The sequence below is a fragment of the Oryx dammah genome, unplaced genomic scaffold, assembly GCF_014754425.2.
Source record: "Oryx dammah isolate SB20612 unplaced genomic scaffold, SCBI_Odam_1.1 HiC_scaffold_24, whole genome shotgun sequence".
NCBI lineage: Eukaryota > Metazoa > Chordata > Mammalia > Artiodactyla > Bovidae > Oryx > Oryx dammah.
This window is the reverse complement of record NW_024070208.1, coordinates 77,189,049-77,212,900: the sequence shown is the minus strand read 5'-3', so window position 1 is coordinate 77,212,900 and position 23,852 is coordinate 77,189,049. Positions and strand designations below refer to the sequence as shown.

The following is a 23,852-nucleotide window of genomic DNA, read 5'->3' as shown; positions in this document are numbered from 1 at the left end:
TCAATGACAACAGCTTGCTTTTTTTCTGGGAAGACTTTTCTGACTCCTCATCCACTCCTGCCCCAGCTAACTTTACTCCTTATACGACTGTAAGCCTTTCACTCAAGCCCCTTCTTATGGATCTGTTATTTCTGGCTGCTGGAATCAGGGTCTAGGAGAGAGACCACGCCAGACAGGCCCTTTGTTTCCCCCACAGGAGCTGGGCTGATGAGCATTCAGTATGCAGGTTTGTACGAAACCCCAACTGTCCACCCTCCACTTTTTTTCAAAGTGAAATGTTAAGTCTGCGTTTCAGTCCACATCACAGCCACTGGATACCATAGAGGAAAAGGTTGATTCTGCTGCTGTGATTTTTCTGCATCTTTTGAGAGTGATTCCTTTTCATGTTGAAAAAACTGTGTGTGTGTATGTGTGTGTGTGTGTGTGTCACATAGAAAATTGAGAGAGCCATAGAGAGAGGGAAAAAATTCTCACAAAATAATGTCTGGGTACTAGTGGGTAATGCTACCCTAAATAACTTGGATTTCCACTGGCTGGCTTTTGTTCATAAAATGCTAATCCACTCAGATGCAGACCTCTATAAAACATTGGGGATTCAAGGCTGTACAGAAATCTCAACTCTCTTCTGCTACATAAGGTAAAGATCTGTTTAAACTAACAGTTTGAAATTATTTTGAAGGTACTAACAAGAAGTCCTTTTCAGAACTTCGCAATTATTTATTAAATACTAACCTATGATATAGAGCCTATAGTGTATTGAGCTAATAATGAACACTAGGTAGACTACTGTAGTTATGTTCAAGGTTGCTTTTTGGAGGAAAAGTTAATTTTTCACGTCAACTACAATAATGGGGAAGGGAGTCATCTCATTCCACAAGGAAAATTATTACTTGTTATTGAACTGAAAACAGATCTCCTTTCCTTGCATGCAAAATGAAGAAATGTCTTAAATTTGATGCCTGGGGTCCCATGGTGCTGGGAGGGTGTCTTATAAAGAGCATTGTCTTGATTATTCTCTGACTTTGGAGATGAGAGTAGCAGCTAATACTGTATGTGTGAGAAGCTTTGCAGAGACTACCTCGATTAATTCCTACAACCATCATCTGAGATCAGAATCACCCTTATCTGCATTTTCAGCAAAGATACTACATGGCAGAGCCAACATCCAAATGTGGGGTCCCTCCCCAAATGCTGAAGGTACCCTAGGTACTCACCAACAACCAGTCAGCTATCTTTTAGGGGAACAATTAACTTCCTGGAGCTGGGGACAAGTTGAAAAGATGAAGCAAGTAAGTATCTGCAAGAGAAAAAAACTTCTGGAGTCAGCAAATTGGGATAAATATTTGTTTGGTTCTTTATTGTTGCTGTTTAGTCGCTCAGTTGTGTCCATCTCTTTCCTACCCCATGGACTGCAGCACGCCAGGCTTCCCTGTCCTTCACCATCTCCTGGAGCTTGCTCAAACTCATGTCCATGGAGTCCGTGATGCCATCCAACCATCTCATCCTCTGCCATCCCCTTCTCCTCCCGCCTTCAATCTTTCCCAGCAGCAGGATCTTTTCCAATGAATCAGTTCTTCGCATCAGGTGGCCAAAGTATTGGAGCTTCAGCTTCAGCATCAGGCCTTCCAGTGAATATTCAGGGTTGATTTCCTTTAGGATGGACTGGTTGGATCTCCTTGCAGTCCAAGGGACTCTCAAGAGTCTTCTCCAGCACCACGGTTCGAAAGTTTGATTCTAGAGCAAGTGAAAATGCTAAATTACATTCACAGCAGCCTCCATGGTTTGAGTCCTGCTGAACATTGACGGCAGGGCACACAACCCTTCCAGGTGCAGAATAATTAGTAACGGTGTGGCCAGTGTGGCTGGCTGCTGTCCGGGGTTGGCCGAAGAAAATATGATGGGTTAACTGTGGAGTGTAAAAGCAGATAAGGAAAATGATTTACATTTTGTTTATTAAAAAAAATGGAAGACTAGAAAATGTCCCCAACAACTAAGCGTTATAAGTCACTTTAGGGAAAAAATCAGCCAGAAAAACCATGGCTGAAGTGAGGCAACTTGGGCTGCGTCCCACCTCATGATCAAGAACGTGGTCCCTGCAGTTGGACCTCCGGGACCGAATTCTTGGCTCTGCCTCTGGCCGGCTGCGTGATCCAGGGCTGCTTTCGAATCTCTCTGTGCCCGAATTTCTCTCATCTGAGAAGAGGCGTAATAATAGCATCTGCTTCATAGGTTTGTTGTGAGGATGAGACGAATCGATATGGTAAAAGCATGAGAACGGAGCTTGGCAGCAACCCGTGGAGTCCTGCAGGAATGCCACGCGTTCTTATTGGGACACTGAGCAGTGATCCCCCGAGCTAGGTCCTTTTTTTTCCCCTCCCTGAATTGGTAGGGTTTTCCTGAGCTGGTTTTCAGTTTTCCTCTCCTGTTTCTCACCAGGGCTCTAGGAGGTAGGCAGATATCATTATCTTTCCCTTTTTGCTGATGAGGAGATGGCATGGAGGGGATTAAGTGAGTCACCGAGAGTCAGAATTGGGAGCCAACCAGCTTCCTGGCCCTCAGCCCCTAGAGCTTTCTACTATCTTGCGCTAAAGCCTCAGATGGAAAGGGAGCAGTCTTGCCTTTGGGCCAAATGCATGATGTCATCAAGCCTCGATTCACAAGATACCCGCAACAATATGTACGGCTGGGTCAGGCTTTCTTCGTCAACATTCAGTCCCAAAAGCTCTAAGAGATACACTTCAGACCGCAGCAAGGCAGCACCTGTCTCGCTACCAGAGGCTCTGTTTCTGCCTTTCTCCAGGCACAGGAAAGTTGGGGTAATGCTTCCTGGTCTCCTTCCACTCTGCTCTGCAGCACCAGGATGGCAGCTCTGGGTGGCTGCTTTCTTCGTCCAAGGAACTAAGCTGAAAAGCAGGTGTTCTTTCCGGCTCAGCAGATGCTAAGGCGATAAGCTGCACCTTGCGGAGGCTCTGGGCAATTCAGACCCGGCGGAGCTCTTGGACCTGGCTGGCTCTCTCCTCCCCAGCGGCCCCGTGATGGACACGTGTCTGAGCTCCGAGCAGCAGCCCCGGCCCCTGGAAGAGTCCCCGAGCCCCCCGGACGACGAGACTCTGCACACAGACAGCACCGGCAGATGCACAGGAGGTAACCTCCTTCCTCACCTCTCCACCCTCTCGCTTCTGTTCCTGGGGATGGCATTTTCCAGTGAACCTCAGGGGCCAGACAGTCCATTTCCTTTGAACTCTAGATCTTTTTCTGATCATGAAATGGTAGAAGGATGCCTTTATGCCAGCAGAAGCGTGGTAGTAATGGTAATAATCCCTACGTCCACAACTTTGTCTTCTCCAAATTCTAGGAGAGTCAGATATTTGTTAACAAGAACTTTTATAAAAGAAACGAAATCTAGATTCTTTCCTGCTCTTGGCCAAAATGTGTTCCTGGCAGCCGCAGTCTACAGTGAATCCTCATAAAGCCATTTTCCCATTAGGACAACATAACCAGTCAGGCTTGCATTTCTGGACAGCGAATCAGTAGGAAATAAGTAACAGACATAACAAATGATGTCATAAGAGCCAAGTTATAACATTCGAAACATGTACTCTCGTTGATCCTGGAAATGCTCTTCCAACTCTGCTAAACCAGGATGGTATTTATTTTTGCTAAGTTGTTTACATAAAAATGCTACTCTGCCTATCTCCAAAAGCTGACCTCTCTCAAACTATCAGGCGAGCATGTGTGTGTGTGTGTGTGTGTGTGTGTGTGTGTGTGTGCGTGTGTGTGTGTGTGTGCGCGTGTGTGTGTGTCAGTCGCTCAGCTGTGTCCAACTCTTAGCAAGCCCATGGACTATAGCCCACCAGGCTTCTCCATCCATGGGATTCTCCAGGCAAGAATCCTGGAGTGAGTTGCCATTCCCTTCTCCAGGGGATCTTCCTGACTCAGGAATCGGAGCTGGGTCTCCCACATTACAGGCAGATTCTTTATGGTCTGAGCCACCAGGGAAGCTCCCACAGGTGGGCATTGGTACAATAAATGAAAATCATGTGCAGTCAACATAAATTTCTTTATCTTTGTAGCAAGGAAAGGGGTCTTATAGGAGGGATATTTTTATACCCATGTTTCTTTACAATGTTGACCCAGAAAGGAAGACCATCAGTTTATCATTTGTCATCCTGTGAAAGAATGAGCCATTTATAAATCAGCCCATCAACTTCTCCTACAGTCTTGAGAGGAAAGTTAGCTTCCATGTGGTGATCTGTGAGAAGAAGGAAAGAAGGACCGGTCCGGCCAATGTGGAGGGGCCGGAAACTGGCAGGAAGTGCCCTGGGTCCCTGATGGTCTGCCTGCTCCAGTGACCAGAGGCTCAGATGGAAGGAGGGCAGCCCACGACTCCCTCCTCTTACCCAATGGCCTGGACCAGCTCCTGCATTTTGGGAATTTTTGCAAGCTGTTTTTTAAACATGGCCATTGTTAAAATTTAAGTCATATAAACACACAACAAAATGGATTACATAAAGGGGAAAGTTATATGAAAAAACTTAGGCAATAAATACTCACGTCTCATCACGAATTATCTTCCCACATCTTATGATGATCTGTGTTCTTGAAGCTGTTGGTAGATGTCGCATCCATGGTAGAAGCGCCCATGATGCTCAGCAGCTGCGTCTCTTCCCTGGGGACGGCCATGTTGGGAGCATTGTCACCATGGTGACGGCCAAATCCTACACATCAGTGCTTCCTCACTGCTCCCAGCCTGGCTGTTGGATGTTCCTGGGCACCACATGATCTGTTCCTTTGCCTTCTTGCTGCCTCTGAAACCAGCACTCAGAGTCAGCTGCTCAGCCTACAGGAGAAGATGGGTCCTCTTTGCTGGGTGATAGATTTGAGGTTCCTATTGTTAGATGTCAGTTCAGTTCAGTTCAGCTCAGTCGCTCAGTCGTGTCCGACTCTTTGCGACCCCATGAATCGCAGCACGCCAGGCCTCCCTGTCCATCACCAACTCCCGGAGTTCACTCAGACTCACGTCCATCGAGTCGGTGATGCCATCCAGCCATCTCATCCTCTGTCGTCCCCTTCTCCTCCTGCCCCCAATCCCTCCCAGCATCAGAGTCTTTTCCAATGAGTCAACTTTTCGCATGAGGTGGCCAGAGTACTGGAGTTTCAGCTTCAGCATCATTCCTTCCAAAGAACCTGCCTTATAAGAAGTTGGTGAGAATCATAGGCCCCCTTCTCTCCCCAGGGTCTCTCCAGGGCAAATGACAGGAAAAGACGATGTCTCAGGACTGACTTGGCCACTGTGCCTCCGCAGATTCTTACAAGCTTCAAGGAAGTCCGCGTTTCTTGTCTTTGTGGTCAGTACAGAGAATTCTCCTTCCGGGGCTGGAATAGTCTAGATCAGAACCCACGGCTGAGAGCTGCAGGTGTCATTCTGTTAATTTACAAACTGGTCACTTGGCTCACGGAGAAGGCACTGGCACCTCACTCCAGTACTCCTGCCTGGGAAATCCCATGGACAGAGGAGCCTGGTAGGCTGCAGTCCATGGGGTCGCGAAGAGTTGGACACGACTGAGCAACTTCACTTTCACTTTTCACTTTCATGCATTGGAGAAGGAAATGGCAACCCACTCCAGTGTTCTTGCCTGGAGAATCCCAGGGATGGTGAAGCCTGGTGGGCTGCTGTCTGTGGGGTCTCACAGAGTCGGACACAACTGAAGCAACTTAGCAGCAGCAGCAGCAGCACTTGGCTCACACTACAATCAAAGACCATTTGAACACTTTTCTATAAAATGCAACACAAATGAATTTTTGGAAAAACATGAAAAAACATACAAAGGCATACATACCCAGTGCCAGCCTCAGTTTCTCATAATCAGACTCAATGGGCATGGTCAAGCTTTCGTAAATGTCTCTCAGTGTTTACTCCACATGTCTAGACTCTTCTGACTGTGACCGTCTTACAAGGGTTTGCAGAGAAAGCTGCAACAGAGAACTGCTCTAGTGCAGGCGGAATTCAGTGAAATGTGAGCTCCGAGGGGTGGACCCCTGATTTGGCTTCTTCAAAGGCCCCCTACCCTTCACCCTGCACTCAGCCTCGTCTTCCTTCCTGAACATATATTTCCGACTAGAGCCCTACACAAGCTCACTGACAGCTCCTTTCTGCTATTCCATCCCTGGTTACCTGTCTCCAGGGGCAGCTCAGGCAACAAAGGCTGGTCTCATGCACCGCCCCCGACCCAAACTCCTCGCTACCAATGCCTCTCCCTGGAGACGCCAGCAGCGCCTCCCTCTTCTGCACATGACCCCTCCATGTGCTTAGCATCCTCATTCTGACCTTTTTACTCACTTTTTTTTTTTTTTTAAATTATTAAATGCTGAAACCCTCTGGGAAACCTGTGACATTCTGGGCTTCCATGATATCATCCCTGATCAGGTGCTCTTTTCCTCTCATCTTATATGATATCTGAGCGCCACTCGAGTGGGTCATGAGTGTAAAGGAGTATTTAAAGGAAGAGTAATTTAATAGTCGGGGCTCATCTGACAGCCTCCCTCAGGGCTGTGCAGCTGGCTCGTCTTTGGGTGACCTGTACCTTTTGAGGAGCGGTTGTAGAAGGACTTAAGGAACATGTTCCAGCCAGCATGTGGGATGTTACTTCACTTCAAGACCTAAAAATAGTCTGGTCCGTGCCTGCCCAAGTCCTTCTTACTGCAGACGGCCCAGTCGTGCCATCCTGCCTGGTAGCGTAGTTGCCTCCTCGCACCAAAACTAAGGGAGAGGCGGATCCACAGCGCTATCTGTCCGAAATTGAGGGAGGGGCCCAGGGCACCCGTTGGCGTCGTGTCATCTGATAAAAATCCCCATCAGACTGTTCCATCCCAGTCACCCCATGATATTCTGTCTGAGCTAGTTTGTGACCATTGTCACTGGTAACATTCTCTGTTTCTAGAAGATGGCTCAATCTCTTCCCATTCGACTAATTGTACTGATAATTAGTATATTTGCAGTGGACCCACAAATCATGGGGGCCTTCCCTTGTGGCTTAGCTGGTAAAAAATCCACCTGCAATGTGGGAGACCTGGGTTTGATCCCTGGGTTGGTAAGATCCCCTGGAGAAGGGAAAGGCTACCTACTCCTATATTCTTGGGCTTCCCCTGTGGCTCATTTGGTTAAAAATCTTCCTGCAGTGTGGGAGACCTGAGTTTGACCCCTGGGTTGGGAAGATCCCCTGGAGAAGGGAAAGGCTACCCACTCCAGTATTCCGGCCTGGAGAATTCCATGGACTATATAGTCCATGGGGTCGCAAAGAGTTGGACATGACTGGATGACTTTCACTTTCACAAATCATGAAACCTGTTATTTTTGGTCCCACAGATTCTAATGAGATAGAAGCATCACTTCGAAGCCTCCAGAAATTTGTTCCTACGAATTACACCAGCTATACCCAGGAGAACTATCGGTTTGTGGGCAAGAAGATTGTCATTCAAGAATCCATCGAAAGTTACGGAGCGGTGGTGTGGCCAGGGGTGAGAGGGCCATGACATCAGGACATCAGGGTTTCTGGGAGTGGGAACAGCACTTTTGTACAACTGTGTTGCCGTGGGCGCCTTGCCAAGTGCTTTAACATTCTGTGCTTCACAGATGGAGGGTCCCCGGATGGCCCTGAGGGTGCTGCTGGTGTGCTTAGAAGCTGCAAGAACACAGCGTGTCTCCTAGAAACCATTTCTGCCACGCTGTGTTTCCTGAAACACTCTTTTTTAACATTAACATAAATTTGAGCATATTGGGAAGTAGGATGAAAAATTCAAATGAACTGTTAAGAAAGAAAGCAGAAGTCTTTAGGGTTTAGATTTTGCAGTGGGCAAAATCTTTGGGGTCATGTCCAACAACCCTCAGGGGTCCCTCACCTTTTACGGTTTGGCTGAAAGTGAACATGTTAGTCCCTCAATTGTGTCGGACTCATTGTGACCCCATGGACTCTCGCCCGCCAGGCTCCTCCGTCAATGAGATTTCCCAGGCAAGAACACTGGAGTGGGTTGCCATTTCCTTCTCCAGGGGATCTTCCCCACCCAGGGATCAAATTGGAGTCTCCAGCACTGCAGGTGGATTCTTTACCGTCTGAGCCACCAGGGAGGAGGTGGAGGAGGGTTTGCTAAAAGATTTAGCTGCTCCTTCGGGAAGACCCGTCCCCGGGTGGCACCCACCAGACCAGCTTCTCACAGGGCGCGGCCCACAGGAAGGGTGCCTAAGCCGCCGCTCCAGAAGCCCTCAAGGCACACATGAGTCTTGGTGGCCCTGGTGACACTCTTCTGAATGCTGAAACCCCCACTCTGCATAACGATCCTTTCTCAAGATCCAAAGGCTGCCTCTCCCCAATACGGCCGTTCCCCAGCCCGTGAGCTCTTGCCACGGGTTGGATGCAGGAGCCACCTCGCCCCTGTGCTTCAGTTTCCATCCCCCCACTCCCGGCCGCCCCCTCCAAGTCCCTTGAGAGGAGCTAAGGATGAAATGGACAGACCCACAGCCTTGGGTCTGCCACCTGCCCTGGGGCAGGCCACTGTGAGTGTGGCCGGCGTGTCTCACCTGATCCTGGCCAGCCCCCACCCCCACCACTCCAGCCTCGGCTGCAAATAGTCATGACAAGCCCCAAGCATCTGTCAGAAGGCGAGGCCTAAAGGTGTGTGCACACTTGAGCTTTCACGCTGGTTCTTCAGCTCAGGACTCACGTTCCCAACCCGGGTCACGCCCTCACGCTCACTCCCCTAGTCTCTGTGGCCCCCGAGCATCACTAGCTGACCCCCGCCTTGCCCCGTTGGCTCACACAAAATGCCTCCTGCATCCACACACATCGAATTCCCTTTATTTCTTCACAGACAGGGCAGGAGGTGGGCAGAAGGGAGTGAAGCAAGAAGGAAAGGGACCTTTGGTTTTCTGTTCAAAAATGTATCTAAGTGTATTCACCTTGGTTCTTTTGGAGGGGGTTGTTTTTGTTTTGACTGTGCAAAGTATGCAATTTCTTTGCTACCACCCAAAGCATGGTCCTTGGGCTGGCTGATTAGAAAGGCAGACTTGTTCAGAGTTGCGGTCCTGAGCCCTACCGGACCTACTGCACGTAGCAGGGCATCTTTAACCAGGCTCCCCAGTGATCCGAGTGTGCACGAGAGCCTGGGAAGCGCTGTCCTACCAGAGTGTCTTAGATGAGCTACTTAAAAGAAAAATGACTGCCCCGCTGTCCAGTATAGCAGGCAAGGTCTGGGGCAACCTGCTTGCTGATGGGCTCAGGAGGGAGGTATTGGAGAGTTTTAGAGCCCATCGGTCTTCCAGCAGGTGGGGACCTGATGCGACTTGCCCAGAGTGAGGGGCTGCTGTCCTGCAGCTCCTCAACTCCTGCCCTGCTTCTGGAAGAGCTGAGCTGCTCTTCCTCCTGGGGGTTGATCAAGAGTCTTCGGATACAGGCCCTTTAGCAAGTCGGCATCTCAAGTTCCTTTGATGCAAGTTGCTACTTTCATATTCCACAGGTCAAAACACGCCATGGCACGTGTGCTTTGATTCCTACGGACCCCTCAGTAAGCTGGCACTGTGGACATGTCTTCTAGTAGTTCACTGGCTGTGAGGATTGGGGTCTCTGGTTTTCAGCGTCCAGTGACAAGTGTGAATGTTTTCCAGGCCATGGCATTGTGCCAGTATTTGGAGGAACACACAGAGGAACTCAATCTCCGAGGTGCTAAGATACTGGAAATCGGTGCTGGACCAGGCCTCGTTTCCATCGTGGCCAGTATTCTAGGTGTGTCTGTCTGTCTGTTCTCGAGCTTGTTTCAAAAGATGCTCACCAGGACAACAGTAATAATACATGTTGACTGAATGATGGGCTGTGGTTTAGGTGCTTGGCCGTGATTGCCCTCACTGAGTCCCTGCAAACGTCTGGGCCAGAATGACTCCTGTTATCCCTGAGATAAGATAATTGCATCTTAGAGACGATAACATCCAACCCATTGCTTAGCATGTGAGAAAGTTGACATCCTGAAGGGGTGACTCTCGAGTTCTGGTTGTAAACAGCTATGTTATGCTGTGTCCTGCTTTTCACTTCAACTATCATAACTAAGGTTTTGGAAAAAAAAAAAAGAAAAGAAACTAAGTCAGTGAATCCAAGATGAAAACAGATTTATACCTCAAACACCAGCTGTGCGTCCTGGACTCTGCATAAGAGGTGGGTATGTCTGGTCTACTTCTGCCTACGTGATTACACATCTATCAAAATCAGTCTGGAAATATGGCGATCTACTTTGTAAACACTGATCACTTTCTTTAAAATCCCTAAAATTTAATTTAATACATTTAATAGGGGGGAGAATTATACGAAATGATACCCTCCAGACGAGAAAACCAAAATCTTCAGATAAACACAGTTTTAGAAAGAAAAGATCATGCATTATTATAGTAAAGTGAAAGTGTTAGTCACTCAGTCGTGACTCTCTGTGACCCCATGGACCGTAGCCTGCCAGCCTCCTTTGTCCATGGAATTTACTAGGCAAGAATACTGGAGTGGGTAGCCATGCCCTCCTCCAGGGGAATCTTCCCGACCCAGGGATCGAACCCAGGTCTCCTGCATTGCAGGCAAATTTCTTACAGTCTGCGTCACCATGGAAGCCCCAAACCTTGGTATGTTAATTATTCTGAAATCTCCCCCAAACTATAACACTGTTTTAGTGTCTTTGTAAAAAACTTTTTAAATTTTGTTGGAGTGTCATTAACAACGTTGTGATACTTTTAGGTGTACAGCAAAATGATTCAGCTATACGTATACAGTATCTATCCTGTTTCAGATTCGTTTCCCATTTAGATTATTGCATAGTATCGAGCAGAGTTCCCCTGTGCCATGGTTTCGGTTTCTTAAAAGATGGAAACGTTATTCTCTCTCAGTGGTTCTCAACCAAAGGCGGTGTCTGACCCATGAAGGACATTTGGCAATGTCAGGGGACATTTCTGAGCATCATGCCCTGGGGGTTGGGTGGGGAGGTGCTGCTTGCACCTCGTGGACGGGGACCAGGGATGCTGCTAAACATCTCACGGGTACAGCGCGGGGTCTACCCCACGAGAAAGAATCCAGCCCGGATGTCCAGAGGGTCAAGGTGGGAAACCCAGCTGCATTTTCCCCCTGAGAGTATGTGTCCACTGGGCTGCCCCGGTGTTTCCAGGTACTCAAGGCAGGTTTTCTTTCTCTCTTAGGGGCTCAAGTCACAGCGACAGATCTGCCTGATGTGCTAGGGAACCTACAATACAATCTCCTAAAGAACACGCTCAACTGCACCACGTATCTGCCGGAAGTGAAGGAGCTGGTGTGGGGGGAGGGCCTGGAGCAGAGCTTCCCCAAGTCCACGCTTTACTACGACTACGTGCTGGCCTCCGACGTGGTCTACCACCATTATTTCCTGGACAAGCTGCTCGCCACCATGGTGTACCTCTGTCAGCCAGGAACGGTGCTGCTTTGGGCCAACAAGTTCAGATTCAGCACCGACTACGAATTTTTAGACAAATTCAAGCAAGTTTTTGACACGACACTCTTGGCTGAATCTCAAGAGTCATCGATCAAACTCTTTAAAGGAATACTAAAATGGGACTGAATGAAACAAAATGCCTTTCAAAACATTAGCGGGTCTGTTGAACAGTGTTAGAAATTTTATAAGATGGCGAAGGTAGTGTGTAGAATCAACGTGTCTACCTAGAATAAACCTGATTATTACAGCAGCTCTCTAAAACAAGCTATTTCGGATTATCTGGTTAATCGAAATATACACAGGCACAGCACAAAAACAGGAAAGTAGCTTTGTTGGCTTCCTAGAGTTCTCAATTAAGTGTTTAATAAATTTTACATGGACACATTAACAAGTGGATGTCCCCTTGTTATTTCTGCTGGAGAGCATGGTCTTAAACTTGTCAATATACACTCGTCACACGCTTTTTGAAACTGAGCTCGGCAGTGTCCATGTATTTTATTTCAAAGACTCTACTTCATACAAATTTTAGCTGTAGCAAAAGGAGAGGGTACAGAGTAATAGAAAAGTTAATAGGCTTAACTTAGCAACTTTGGAAAACTCAGCAGTGGCCACAGAACTGGAAAAGGTCAGTTTTCATTCCAATGCCAAAGAAAGGCAACACCAAAGAATGCTCAAACTACAGCACAATTGCACTCATCGCACATGATAGTAAAGTAATGCTCAAAGTTCTCCAAGTCAGGCTTCAACAGTATGTGAACTGTGAACTTCCAGATGTCCAAGCTGGATTTAGAAGAGGCAGAGGAACCAGAGATCAAATTGCCAACATTCATTGGGTCATCAAAAAAGCAAGAGAGTTCCAGAAAAATATCTACTTCTGTTTTATTGACTATGCCAAAGCCTTTGACTGTGTGGATCACGACAAACTGGAAAATTCTTAAAAGAGATGAGAATACCAGACCACCTTACCTGCCTCTTGAGAAATCTGTATGCAGGTCAAGAAGCAAGATTTAGAACTGGATGTGGAATAACAGACTGGTTCCAAACAGAGAAAGGAATACATCAAGGCTGTATATTATCACCCTGCTTATTTAACTTATATGCAGAGTATATCATGTGAAATGCCAGGCTGGATGAAGCACAAGCTGGAATCACGATTGGTGGGAGAAATATCAATAACCTCAGATATGCAGATGATACCACCCTTATATAAGGCAGAAAGCCAAGAGGAACTAAAGAGCCTCTTGATGAAAGTGAAAGAGGAGAGTGAAAAATTTGGCTTAAAACTCAACGTTCAGAAAACCAAGATCATAGCATCCAGTCCCATCACTTCATGGCATAGTGACAGACTTTAATTTTGGGGGCTCCAAAATCACTGCAGATGGTGACTGCAGCCATGGAATTAAAAGATGCTTGCTCCTTGAAAGAAAATCTATGACCAACCTAGATAGCATGTTAAAAAGCAGAGACATTACTTTGCTGACAAAGGTCCGTCTAGTCAAGTCTATGGTTTTTCCAGTAATCATGTATGCATGTGAGAGCTGGAATATAAAGCTGAGCACTGAAGAATTGATGCTTTTGAACTGTGGTGTTGGAGAAGACTCTTGAGAGTCCCTTGGACTGCAATGAGATCCAACCAGTCCATCCTAAAGGAGATCAGTCCTGAATATTCATTGGAAGGACTGATGCTGAAGCTGAAACTCCAATACTTTGGCCACCTGATTTGAAGAACTGACTCACTGGAACAGATGGGATGATGGGAAAGATTGAGGGCAGGAGGAGAAGGGGACGACAGAGGATGAGATGGTTGGATGGCATCACTGGCTTGATGGACATGAGCTTGAGCAAGCTCCAGGAGTTGGTGATGGACAGGGGAGCCTGACGTGCTACAGTCCAGGGGGCCGCAAAGAGCTGGACACGACTGAGTGACTGAACTGACTGACAGGCGTAACACTGGCTGAAACTGAAAAATACAGAAACAGTGCTGGGACAAGGAAGTGGGTGTTTCTAAGGGCCTGGAACTAGTGCTGAGCACACTGTGTACCAGCCCCTGGTGCTTCTTTCAGATGCTCACCTGCACCCAGCTCTTTCCGCTGCTTTCAGTGGTGTGGTGCAGACACGGGCCACCAGCACCAGAGAGAGGAAACCTGTCCCAGTTTCCAATAGCACCGTTTTGCTAGTGTCATCCTTTGAATCAACCATCAGCTGCTTTGCAGGATTTCTCTACTGGCTTATTACGAGATGATATATCCTATATGCTGTTGCCTTGTAACGTAACTCTCACAATGAACCTGTGTTAAGTAAATTATTGGCAAAGACAGTCTCTGAAACAACCAGCAAACAATTTGCTGAAACAATTTATCTCCTCAGGAGATAAGTTATCCTTAACAAAATTTCAGTCATAATCATGATTATCACTAAAGACTGTTTTGCCAGGAGCCAGTGTGAGGAACTCCGCCCATGGCAAAGGTTATGAAGAAGGAGGCTTCGGCATATGCAAAGGCGGGATTGAGCCTCAGGAAACCCCGTTCCCGAGCATCTACCCCCAAAATCAGAGTCTACCTACTTTACTGTTTCACGCTGTCACCTATACCCCTGACTTTACGGGGGGCTGACCCCCATTACCTCTCTCGGAGAAGGAGTTAACTTACAGCTCCAAGTCAATAAAAATTCCTGGGCGTGACAAGAGTGTTTCAACTTAGGAACTCCTCTGAAGGTTATCTAACCTGCCTGAACAAGTTCGTCCAGCCACATGTGATTGTTGACAGCCTCCCAACCGTGAGCAGCACGAGATGTTTTAGACTTACTAAAGGCAGATTCTTTTGGGAAGTTAGAAATTATTAGTATAGTGGGTTGGTTAGGAATTATATTGGTGAAGGGTTTTTCATTTGTTGTGCCAATAATTGCCGCTAAATCTCCATATTCCCTGCCCTGGGTGTGACAAGGGTGTCTCAGGTCAAACTTCTGTGCTGGCAGACTAGCTTGTGTGACAGGATTACCCATACTCCTGCCACTACCCACATGATTGTTTACTACCTCTCAACCATAAACAGCACAGAGAGTTTGGGGTATTTTGAAAATCTTAATTAGCATAGGGCTTTTCTCATTGTTGGGTAAATGATTGCCGCCAGGCCTCCATATCCTTAGGCACCTGGGAATATATTAATGTATTTGGAATATAGAAAAGGAAATAGAGTAGTTTTTGATGTTAGCAATACTAGACTTGAGTTAATGAATTTTCTTTCGTAATAGATCACTGTACTTTGTTATAAATCAATGTGTCCTTGCTATATAAAAATGTAACTTTATCACTATCTTAAGACTAAGTAGATCTTAAGGGGAACATTGGTGAAGGGTTTTCATTTGTTGGGCTGATGTTTGCTGCTAAATCTCCATATTCCCTTCCCTTATAATGAATATAATTAGTATATAGGAGAAATAAGTATTAACCTTTAAGATTAATCATGCTAACCTTAGGTTAAATAAATTCCTTTCTTAGTTGTAACCCACTACACCCTCACCCTATAGGAATGCAACTTTATCTGGTACCTTCAGAGGGTGGCGCCTGGTTAAAGAAAAAACACCCTTGGAAAAAATGTTTTCTGCTTAACTGACCATTATCAGAAAGAAAGGGTCGTAAAATGTCAGCAGGCCGCATGGCCAGAAGATGATGTAAAACCCCTAAGACCTTTTTTTTAATACATTTATGTGAAGCACCTGATTTTGATAAAGGTCAGGACTGCTGACCCCCGCATGACTTTAAAATTTCCATTTGTCTCTATGTGTAACAAAAGGTATATAAGCAAACCTAAAAAATAAAGAAATCAGATCAGTTTCTGGAAAGATTGATTCCCCCTTGTCGTTCCTTCTTTCTCCTTCTGGCTGAATTCCCATCTGGAGCATGGGACTCACCATGTCTGCTTACTTGCCCTGGCTTCTAAGATCCGTGAGAGAGGGAGCCCGAGGCGGGGCACCCTCCGATATTCAAATGGGCGCCGATGGCCCAACGTAGATGGTGCAAATTCCTTGTCCTGGAGTTTTATTGATATTCCACGTAAACCAAGTTATTCAGCCTCTTTTTCTCCACTAATTTTCCTACTACTCTCTTTCTAATCTCCCTCTATATCTTTAATTAAGCAATTAATTCCTAGACGCTGACTCCGTCCCCACTTCAAATTACCCTGGATCCACTGGGGCTGGACCCCGGCACTGTTTGTCTGTTTCTGAACTTTATATAGATGAAATCTAACCATGTATAACCTTTTATGATATGCTCTCCACTGAACACTGTATTTATGAGACTTATCATGTGTTAACTTGTAAAGCATTTTTTGAGGCTGATGTACATTTTCCAAATTAATTAATTCCCTGTCTTTTTTAAAAGTCATTTTTTTCCGAAGTAAATATGTATAAAAAATACATGTACACACCATTAAACTACCATTTTGGGAATTCCTTGGCGGTCTGGTGGTTAGAATTCTGCCCTTCCACTGATGAGGGTGTGGATTTGATCCCTGGTAGAGTCTACGATCTCAGTAAGCCAAGTGGCACAATAAAAACAAAACAAAAGAAACCATTTTTTCTGTGATGATGGGAGAGTATAAAGAAAGAATGTATGTTATGTGTGTAACTGAACTTAAAATAAAAAATTTTAAGAAGGTTATCACTTTTCCTCAGGTATCAATCTCAGAAATGTAAGTTTTGCTAAGGATGCCTTCTCCTGGGATGCATTTGTGTCTGGCTGTCAGCATGGAGGCACCGGGCGATCTCAATAGAAAGAGAGGCCAACAAGGCAGCTTTGTGTCACTACCCGTGGGTAAAACTGAGGGACTGGTCTTCCTAGGATAAACAGTTCACAGCAGATTCTGCCGGCCTGTGGACCTATCTCTAACTTCCACAGCAAACTTAAAATTATCTGAGAAACCCTTATATCTCACTGAAAGAAGTATTTGGATACAAAACTGCTTGGTACAAGAAGAGAGCCAGATGTGACTCCTATTTAAAAAAAAAAATTCATCTGTGTATGAATTTTATGGTGTTATCATAAACACATTCATGCTGTATCATTCATTCTATTAACAAGTGCTGTCAATCACCATCTCTGCAGACTGGTACCCCACCGGACTGCCTCGCACTACATCAGGGCCTTAACAACACCAGAGGACCAGGCTCCTGTGGGCCTGGCTGCCATGAAGCCCTGGCGGTTCACTGGACTCGGAACTCCACACTTCCTTCTATGTTAAAAAGCACAGCAAAAAGACCAAAACCTGAAGAATAAAGTGAGAAATCAGGGAACTCTGTAACAATGGTGATTTTACATAAAAAAGTATTCGAAGGATTCACTATATCCTGATACAACTCAGAAGGTAGTACTTCAAAATAAATCTATTACTAGGAAGTTTCTAATCTTAAAAATTACATTAAAATAGGATACTAAAGTCATGTTCTTGAGAAAAAAAAAAAGGTGTGATTTCAATAAAACGGTGTAACTTCTGTCAGTGAAAGGGCACCTCTGAAAATTCTCTCCTCCATCAGGTTAAGAGAAAACTGACAAAAATTCTCAGAAGCAACTTTTTCAAAACTCAATCATTTCCCAGAAAATGCCATGTGCAAGGCCGTCTTGGACAGGACTCAGCTCTCTAGTGGACCAAGAAGCCTTTTCCCGGAGGTGTTTGTTGAGATAATGATAAGCAACGGTATAATTCTGGGGCTACCTGAGATGACGGACAACTGTTGGGACTAATTCAAAAGCTTAAAGGGAAATGAGATGCTCAGAGGGACTCTGAAAGCTGTCATATTCCTGGATGTCAGCCACACATGTTGCGGGGCTGAACGCATCCTCACGGAAGACCCGAGCACTTACCCATGGCTGAGCCTGAGGCTCTGTGTGGCAGGAAGTTCTTTCGGAAACGAAAAACTTGTTGTAAAACACTTTCTCTCATTAGTAGTCAGCCAGCAGCACAACCTTGGGGAGCCACCCTAGTAGCCCTCCTGAACGTCTTGATTTCCTGACTGGATTGAACCTGTATATGTGGGGGCCTGTATATGTTTAGGTCAAAGTATGTGTGTGTGAGAGAACATGAATGTGGCAGTTCACGGATGGACTTTGGATGAACAAAGATGGCTCAGAAACTACAAAATGTCTGCATGCATATTTGCACTTTTTCATCAAGGGTCTGATGATTTCATCACATAGAGAAGTCAATTACTCAAAAAAGTTATGAATGATTAACAAAATCAGATCTCTGGTAGGCCTTTTACAGCAGTGAATTCTAAGGAAAGATTTAGAAGCCATAAACACACATACACACGCATGCACACATATTTACTCTAAGTGAGTAGAGACCTCTTAATAGTGTCTACGTGTGTTTATTTTACAGAAGAAAGATGAAAGAAGGATAGTAGCCAGAAAGATAAAAATAATAAACATACACAAGTTAATCACATAAAAGATGTGGAAATATATTCAAATAATTGCAAGCCTATAATAAACATTATAAATTAAATTACTTCATATTGAATTTTTTATCTGTACGTTTAATATATTATTTCTGTTCTAACCCCAAATTTTATTCATGAAAAATTAAGACCAACTTTAAGAAGCTTCAATATTCACTTTTATTATTTATAAAAAAATTAAGGTATCAGAGTGCATATGGTGTACTGCGATCTTGGTTTTGCACATTTATTCACGTTGTTTACATTATTTCAACTGTAATAAACAAACCATATGGGTATCTTTACAATACCTGATACAGATTTAAGCTGTCTGGCACTTATACATGTATTATTAGTTCATTCTGATGCTCTGCACGTCAAGAGATATTAAGAATGATTGGCTTGAAATAACTCCAAGATGAAGAGTGATTGAAGCAGTTATGCTCCAGCATTTGCCACGCATTTATTTGTGCCGGTTTTATTTTTTCCCCTTAATTGAATGTAAACGTTTGCCCAAAAAAAAAAAAAAAAAAAAATCTGGAAATGAAGTTCTGTTACTTTTTAGTCCAATAAATAATTTTAGCTACGCTTAATGTAGCTTTTTTAAGGCCTTCATACCATTCAAAAAAATTAAAAGTCAAGCATGTTAAAACCCTGTTCATTTATAAAATAAAAAATAGAATTTTACAGGTTTGCAGTTAAAAGTTACTGTTCAAATCCTCTCATGCATGTAAAAGCTGCAACCCAACTGAAAGTCCTTGGTGCTGGCACCCAGGGCACCGCCCGCTGCCAGCAATGTGAGGCATTAAGAAAACACCATGATGTCAGAGGTCTAGGTTTACATGTATTAAGCCACACGCCAGCAAATTCTCTGATAAATACACATCATTTTAATAATCAGTGTTTGATAGCGGATGAAAACATGCATTAGACTAAAAATGCCACAGATTTGTTTTTATATCCGTTCACTATAAAACCTTCTTTTTTTAAAATGTAAAGTCTTGGTTCCTATCTTAGAATACACAGTAATCAGGAGGATACATGATGGGGAGCCAGTTTTCAGTAAAAGACGCACAATGGGTCCATCCAAGCAGCTTCATCAGCTGTAATAAAACATGAAAATAATAAAACATACGAAAATACTATTAAAAAAAAGATGTTCCAAGCTCAGTATTTAGGGTAAATTCCGTGTTAAATATGTAGCAATAATAAAGAAGTAGCAGGCAGAACTTTCCTTCCATCCAACCCACCATCAACCCACCCACCAACCTTCCTTCCTACCAACCAGTATTCTTCATGACCAACTAGTCAAACAACTTTCCTACCAACCAACCTGAAAGTGAAACTTGCTCAGTCATCTCCGACTCTTTGCAACCCCATGGACTATACACAGTCCATGGAATTCTCCAGGCCAGAATACTGGAGTGGGCAGACTCCCTTCTCCAGGGGATCTTCCCAACCCAGGGACTGAACCCAGGTCTCCCACATTGCAGGCGGATTCTTTACCATCTGAGTCACTAGGGAAGCCCAAGAATACTGGAGTGGGTAGCCTGTCTGTCCCTTCTCCGGGCGATCTTCCTGACCCAGGAATAGAACCGGGGTCTCCTGCATTGCAGGCGGAGTCTTTCCCAGCTGAGCTCCCAGGGAAGCCCACCAGCCAACCTCCCTGGTGATTATCACCATTCGGGGAGACCTTTCTGCTTCCCTCATCTTCCTTCCCATCAACATGACTTGACCTGCTCCTTTCTTCCTTTCCACCCTAGTTTCCCTGCTCTAGGTATTAGGGAAAAGCACTCAGCAAAGTCACCTCCCACTTTCAAGAAACTTATGTTCTGTTCAGGAAAGCAAAAGCTATTGAACAGATGAATAAATAAGTAAATAATTAAGAATATATCAGGTATATAGTAAAAATAAAATTTGCTGTTAATACAGATTGGGAGGGGGTGGGTGTCAGTCACACAGACAGGAGAAGCAGAGGGCGGATGTGAGGCGTGAGACTGAGACATGGGACACGGGTGAGCTGCAGCTGGGGAGCGCGGCAGCAGTGGGACCCCATGGGCCTCCCAAGCCACGGGGAGTGTGGGCCGTACTCTGAATGTGATGGAGCTTCATCCCGAGGGTGTGAAGCTGTCCTTTCCAGCTGCTGTGTGGATAAAAGACAGCCGGCGAGCGGGCGGAGACAAGGTATGCAACGTGCCCTGATGAGCGAGTCTCGGTGGACGGCTGGCTTCACAAGTACAAGCCCTCGGTTTACAGAGTCCGTGATGGGATGACACTACCAACTGGTTCCAGGAAGAGCTCCCTCCACCTCCTCGAAGATCTGAAGACGTGAACTGAGATCTTATGGGGCTGCCCTGGTGGCTCAGAGGTAAACAAGCTGCCTGCCAACGCGGGAGACGCAGGATGGATTCCTGATCTGGGAGGATCCCACCTGCCTCGAAGCAGCTAAGGCGGTGCACCACAACCACCGAGCCTGTGCCCTAGAACCCGGGAACTGCAACTGCTGAGGCCTGTGAGCCCTGGAGCCCCTGCTCTGCGACAAGAGATGCCAACGATGAGAAGCCCACTCAGCGCAACCAAAGAGGAGCCCTCAATCACGGCAGCTCGGGAACAGCCCACGCAGCAGTGAAGATTCCCGAAGAAATAAAAACATTTTTTTGATAAAACAGAAAATTTTCAAATGTTTTACAATCTGAACTGATTTGGTAAAGATACACAGAAGAGGTCTAAGCGTAAAGATAAGCTATAGTTTAACTACCAAAAATGGCCACAGGTAAGTCTTTACTGCCACCTGAAATATGAAGACCAGGCCCCTGGCCGCCTTTTGGAGTGACCAGTTCTCCTCAACTGGCATCTACCTTTTTTGGCATAAACTAATCATGTTTGTCCCAAGACAAGAATAGGCTGAAACAATTTCTTCAGAATTCACTAAGTTTTTACACTTGACATTTAATTTGTGCAGAAAGCTCAAGCACAGAACTTGCTTGTATATAACACATGGTAAAATAAAAAATGGCCTATCATTTTAAATGACAAATCAAATCAAACAAACTCTAAAAGCTCAACCATTTTGGCTCTGAGCCAACATGTATTTAAAAAGAATTATTTTCCTTCATAAAGGAAACCTGTCTTCTAACTACACAAAATCTCCAACACATTTTGCCTGTGTTGAAAACACTAGAGGCTAAATATAGGTTTTCTGGACAGGAGTGAGACACGTTAAAAAAAAAAAAACTGTAAACAGCTTACTATCTTTCATGCTGCTGCTGCTGCTGCTGCTGCTAAGTCGCTTCAGTCGTGTCCGACTCTGTGCGACCCCAGAGATGGCAGCCCACCAGGCTCTTCTGTCCCTGGGATTCTCCAGGCAAGAACACTGATAGTATATTTCACATGACATTATTAGACTAATAATTAAAAGTCACGATGAAGTTGGTGTTATCCTATCACTACCATGAGGCTAACTATCTTGTCACTAACGAAAGACATTCAACACTGCTGATTTAAATACTGAATACAATTTACTTACTTGAATACAGTTTTTCCAGTTTTCTTTTGTTGGTTTTTCTTCTACAAGTTTGGTTGCAAATTTAAGGCCTCTCCCATACATTTTATTCACTAACGCATGCTTATATGCAAATGTCAAAACCTAGAATATAAAACAAGATACAGCTTATCTACAAAATAGTTGACAATTTAAGCTGTTGCTTTAATAATGAAAGAACTGAAGCATTAACAGAAGTGTAACTTTTCAAATGAACATATCACATCAAGCCAATTTTTAAAACTTTCTAAAAGAACAATCGGTATCTTTAAAAGACCTGAGTATTACACAGAGCAGATAATTGATTGGGGGAAGAAAGCTCTTATGATAAATCATTAGCAGCTACTTGTAACCATTCATTTTTCCCTGCCTCAGTAGACCATGTTTTGTCAAGACCCTTCACTATGACCCATCCATCTTGGGTGGCCCTACATGGCGTGGCTGATGGCTTCATTCAGTGACACAAGCCCCTTCACCACAAGGCTGTAATCCATGAAAGGGGTTTATATGCAACAGTCTCTACTTTTAGAATGTGGAGAATGTCCTCAAAGAAAGGAATCCTATTCACATTTATCTGTATTCTAGTGTCAAGCAAAGGGTTCAACAACCGTTGCTACAAACACAGTAAACGGACAGGTAATAAAACGCAGAAGCGGCCCTGGATAACAGAAGCACTATGGCAAGAAGGGAATTACTTGTAACAATTTTACCATGATGCTCAAGTGTTTAACCACTGGCTGTTGGACCAGGTTCTCACTCATCTTTTCCCAGCAGCAAGTGCAGTGTCTGGCACACGGCAGACAGGTGGTAACTGTTGTAGTAACAGCGAGTGTTGCTGACGCCCATCCAGGCTCTCAACACTCACTCCTGAGAGCCTGCGGGAGCCCATAGCCCACATCAGAAGCCAGCCACCCACCTCGGCTAGCGTGGTCAGCGCTGCAGGGGCAGGCCTGGTTCAGGCTCCAGGCACTGATTTCAGATCTAAATTCTTAACCTCTGGGGCTGACTCCTTCAGTCTTCAGAACAGAACTGAGTTCCTTCTCTAACCACACTTCTGTACTCAGGTGGGAAAACCTGGTGGACAGGAAGAATTTGCTCCTACTTCCATCCAGAGGTCGTTACTACTAATTACCATAGCTGTTCTTGAAAACAAGCATCTGTCTGCTTATAACAAACAAAAATCAACAACACACCCAAGAGTTTGTGCTGGGTGAGAAGCATTCCACTGACTTCATTTCCTTTATGTCTAGGAAGAAGGCAGGCTGACAGCTACCTGCAGTTACATAATCTCTACCGTAAATTACAGCTGAGCGCCAGAAGGGATTTAAAATGCTTCTATAACGAAAATCCAAAAAGCTCACCCAGGTTACTTTTTCTAAAACTAGGTTTTAAAACCTGGTCAGCTATAAATTGAGGTGAGAACTAACCAGAATACCCTCGCCTCCAACCCTGACAAGTGAGCATGCGGACAGGTGTGGGAAGCAGAAGACAGCTCCCAGGTGCCTGTTTGGGCTCCTACGTAAACAGCATGACCCGAGCCTCCAACTTTTTCCAAACTAGCATGACCACCGGTAGCCGTGCACGCAGACCTAACAACGGTCGAGTGGTTTTCAAAGCCGGGAAGCCAGGGGGACAGCTCGCTAGGACCGCGGCTTCTTCAGAGCCCAGCTCGGCTTCTGTCCATGTACTCCACCCTCTTTGGTCAGCCCGCCGGGCCCAAGAGAGGCCTGGGACACACCCTCAAGAGCTGGGCCCAAACGAAAAGCAGAAAGGGTACCTTATTGTCAAAAAGATCGGTCCACTTGGTCGTCTCCCAGAAGGTCTCCGTCAGAGAGTCCAGGGTGCTCTCTCCTTCCTCCTCTCGCCCCTCCGAGTCGCTCGACACGGCACCATCTTGATCCTGGGCCTGGAGAAGGTGGTCGGCCAGGGCGCAGCCTTTCCGGCAGAGTGCGTCTACCAGCGTCGACTTCTGCTTGTCCATGTCACTGCACACCAAGCCCACAACAGCCCACAGGTCAGTAACACGGCATTAAGAGCACAGCCTTATCTGAGATTAAACTCATGCACCTTCTGCCTGAGGTTTACAACACAGGAATATCGTACAGCCCTGGACAGACGTTTGCTGGTACGATACATAAGCCATGTATTCACACGCACGGATTACATGAGTTAGGGTCCCTGTACTTGGTTGAAACAGCATGCCATACGCAACAGAGGGGAAAGAGTGCTGGGTTCTAAATTCTGTTGGCTACAGAAGTCTTAGAACAGCATCTAAGTGTTTAGGCTTCTCGTAAATATCACTTATCACGTATTTCTGTAGTCGTGAACTTCCGTACATGTGCAGAGATGCAATGCGTACTCTGCATGTGCCAGCAAGTGGTTTTAGTAT

General features: G+C 45.4%; 2 protein-coding genes across 10 annotated transcripts in view; one reads left to right on the top strand and one right to left on the bottom strand.

Moving 5' to 3' along the window:
* The first annotated feature begins 211 nt into the window (after positions 1 to 211).
* Positions 212 to 11,875, top strand: METTL21C (methyltransferase like 21C). Of its 4 annotated transcripts, XM_040267425.1 has the most exons (6): positions 212 to 226; positions 568 to 637; positions 2,936 to 3,144; positions 7,367 to 7,518; positions 9,659 to 9,776; positions 11,219 to 11,875. In XM_040267425.1, exons 3-6 carry the CDS (start codon positions 3,036 to 3,038, stop codon positions 11,611 to 11,613), a joined length of 774 nt encoding a protein of 257 aa, XP_040123359.1. In that variant the 5' UTR covers positions 212 to 226; positions 568 to 637; positions 2,936 to 3,035; the 3' UTR covers positions 11,614 to 11,875. The 4 variants fall into 4 exon arrangements, with proteins under 4 accessions (XP_040123359.1, XP_040123360.1, XP_040123358.1 ...); XM_040267426.1 differs by lacking the exon at positions 212 to 226 and having other exon boundaries at positions 2,933 to 3,144; XM_040267424.1 differs by lacking the exon at positions 212 to 226 and having other exon boundaries at positions 2,854 to 3,144.
* Positions 11,876 to 18,078: 6,203 nt separating this feature from the next.
* The window catches only part of TPP2 (tripeptidyl peptidase 2), a 61,908-nt gene continuing 56,134 nt past the window's right edge, over positions 18,079 to 23,852 (bottom strand). For 4 of the 6 annotated variants that reach the window (XR_005725746.1, XR_005725747.1, XM_040267419.1 and 1 more), the window contains 3 exons: positions 23,241 to 23,448; positions 21,449 to 21,568; positions 18,079 to 19,025 (listed from right to left, as the gene is read on the bottom strand). Coding sequence is in view for 4 of the 6 variants with exons in the window: in XM_040267419.1 (XP_040123353.1) it covers positions 18,936 to 19,025; positions 21,449 to 21,568; positions 23,241 to 23,448 (418 nt within the window). In the remaining 2 variants the exon portion in view is untranslated. The remainder of the gene's footprint in view (positions 19,026 to 21,448; positions 21,569 to 23,240; positions 23,449 to 23,852) is intronic. The other 2 variants (XM_040267422.1, XM_040267421.1) reach the window with 1 other exon arrangement.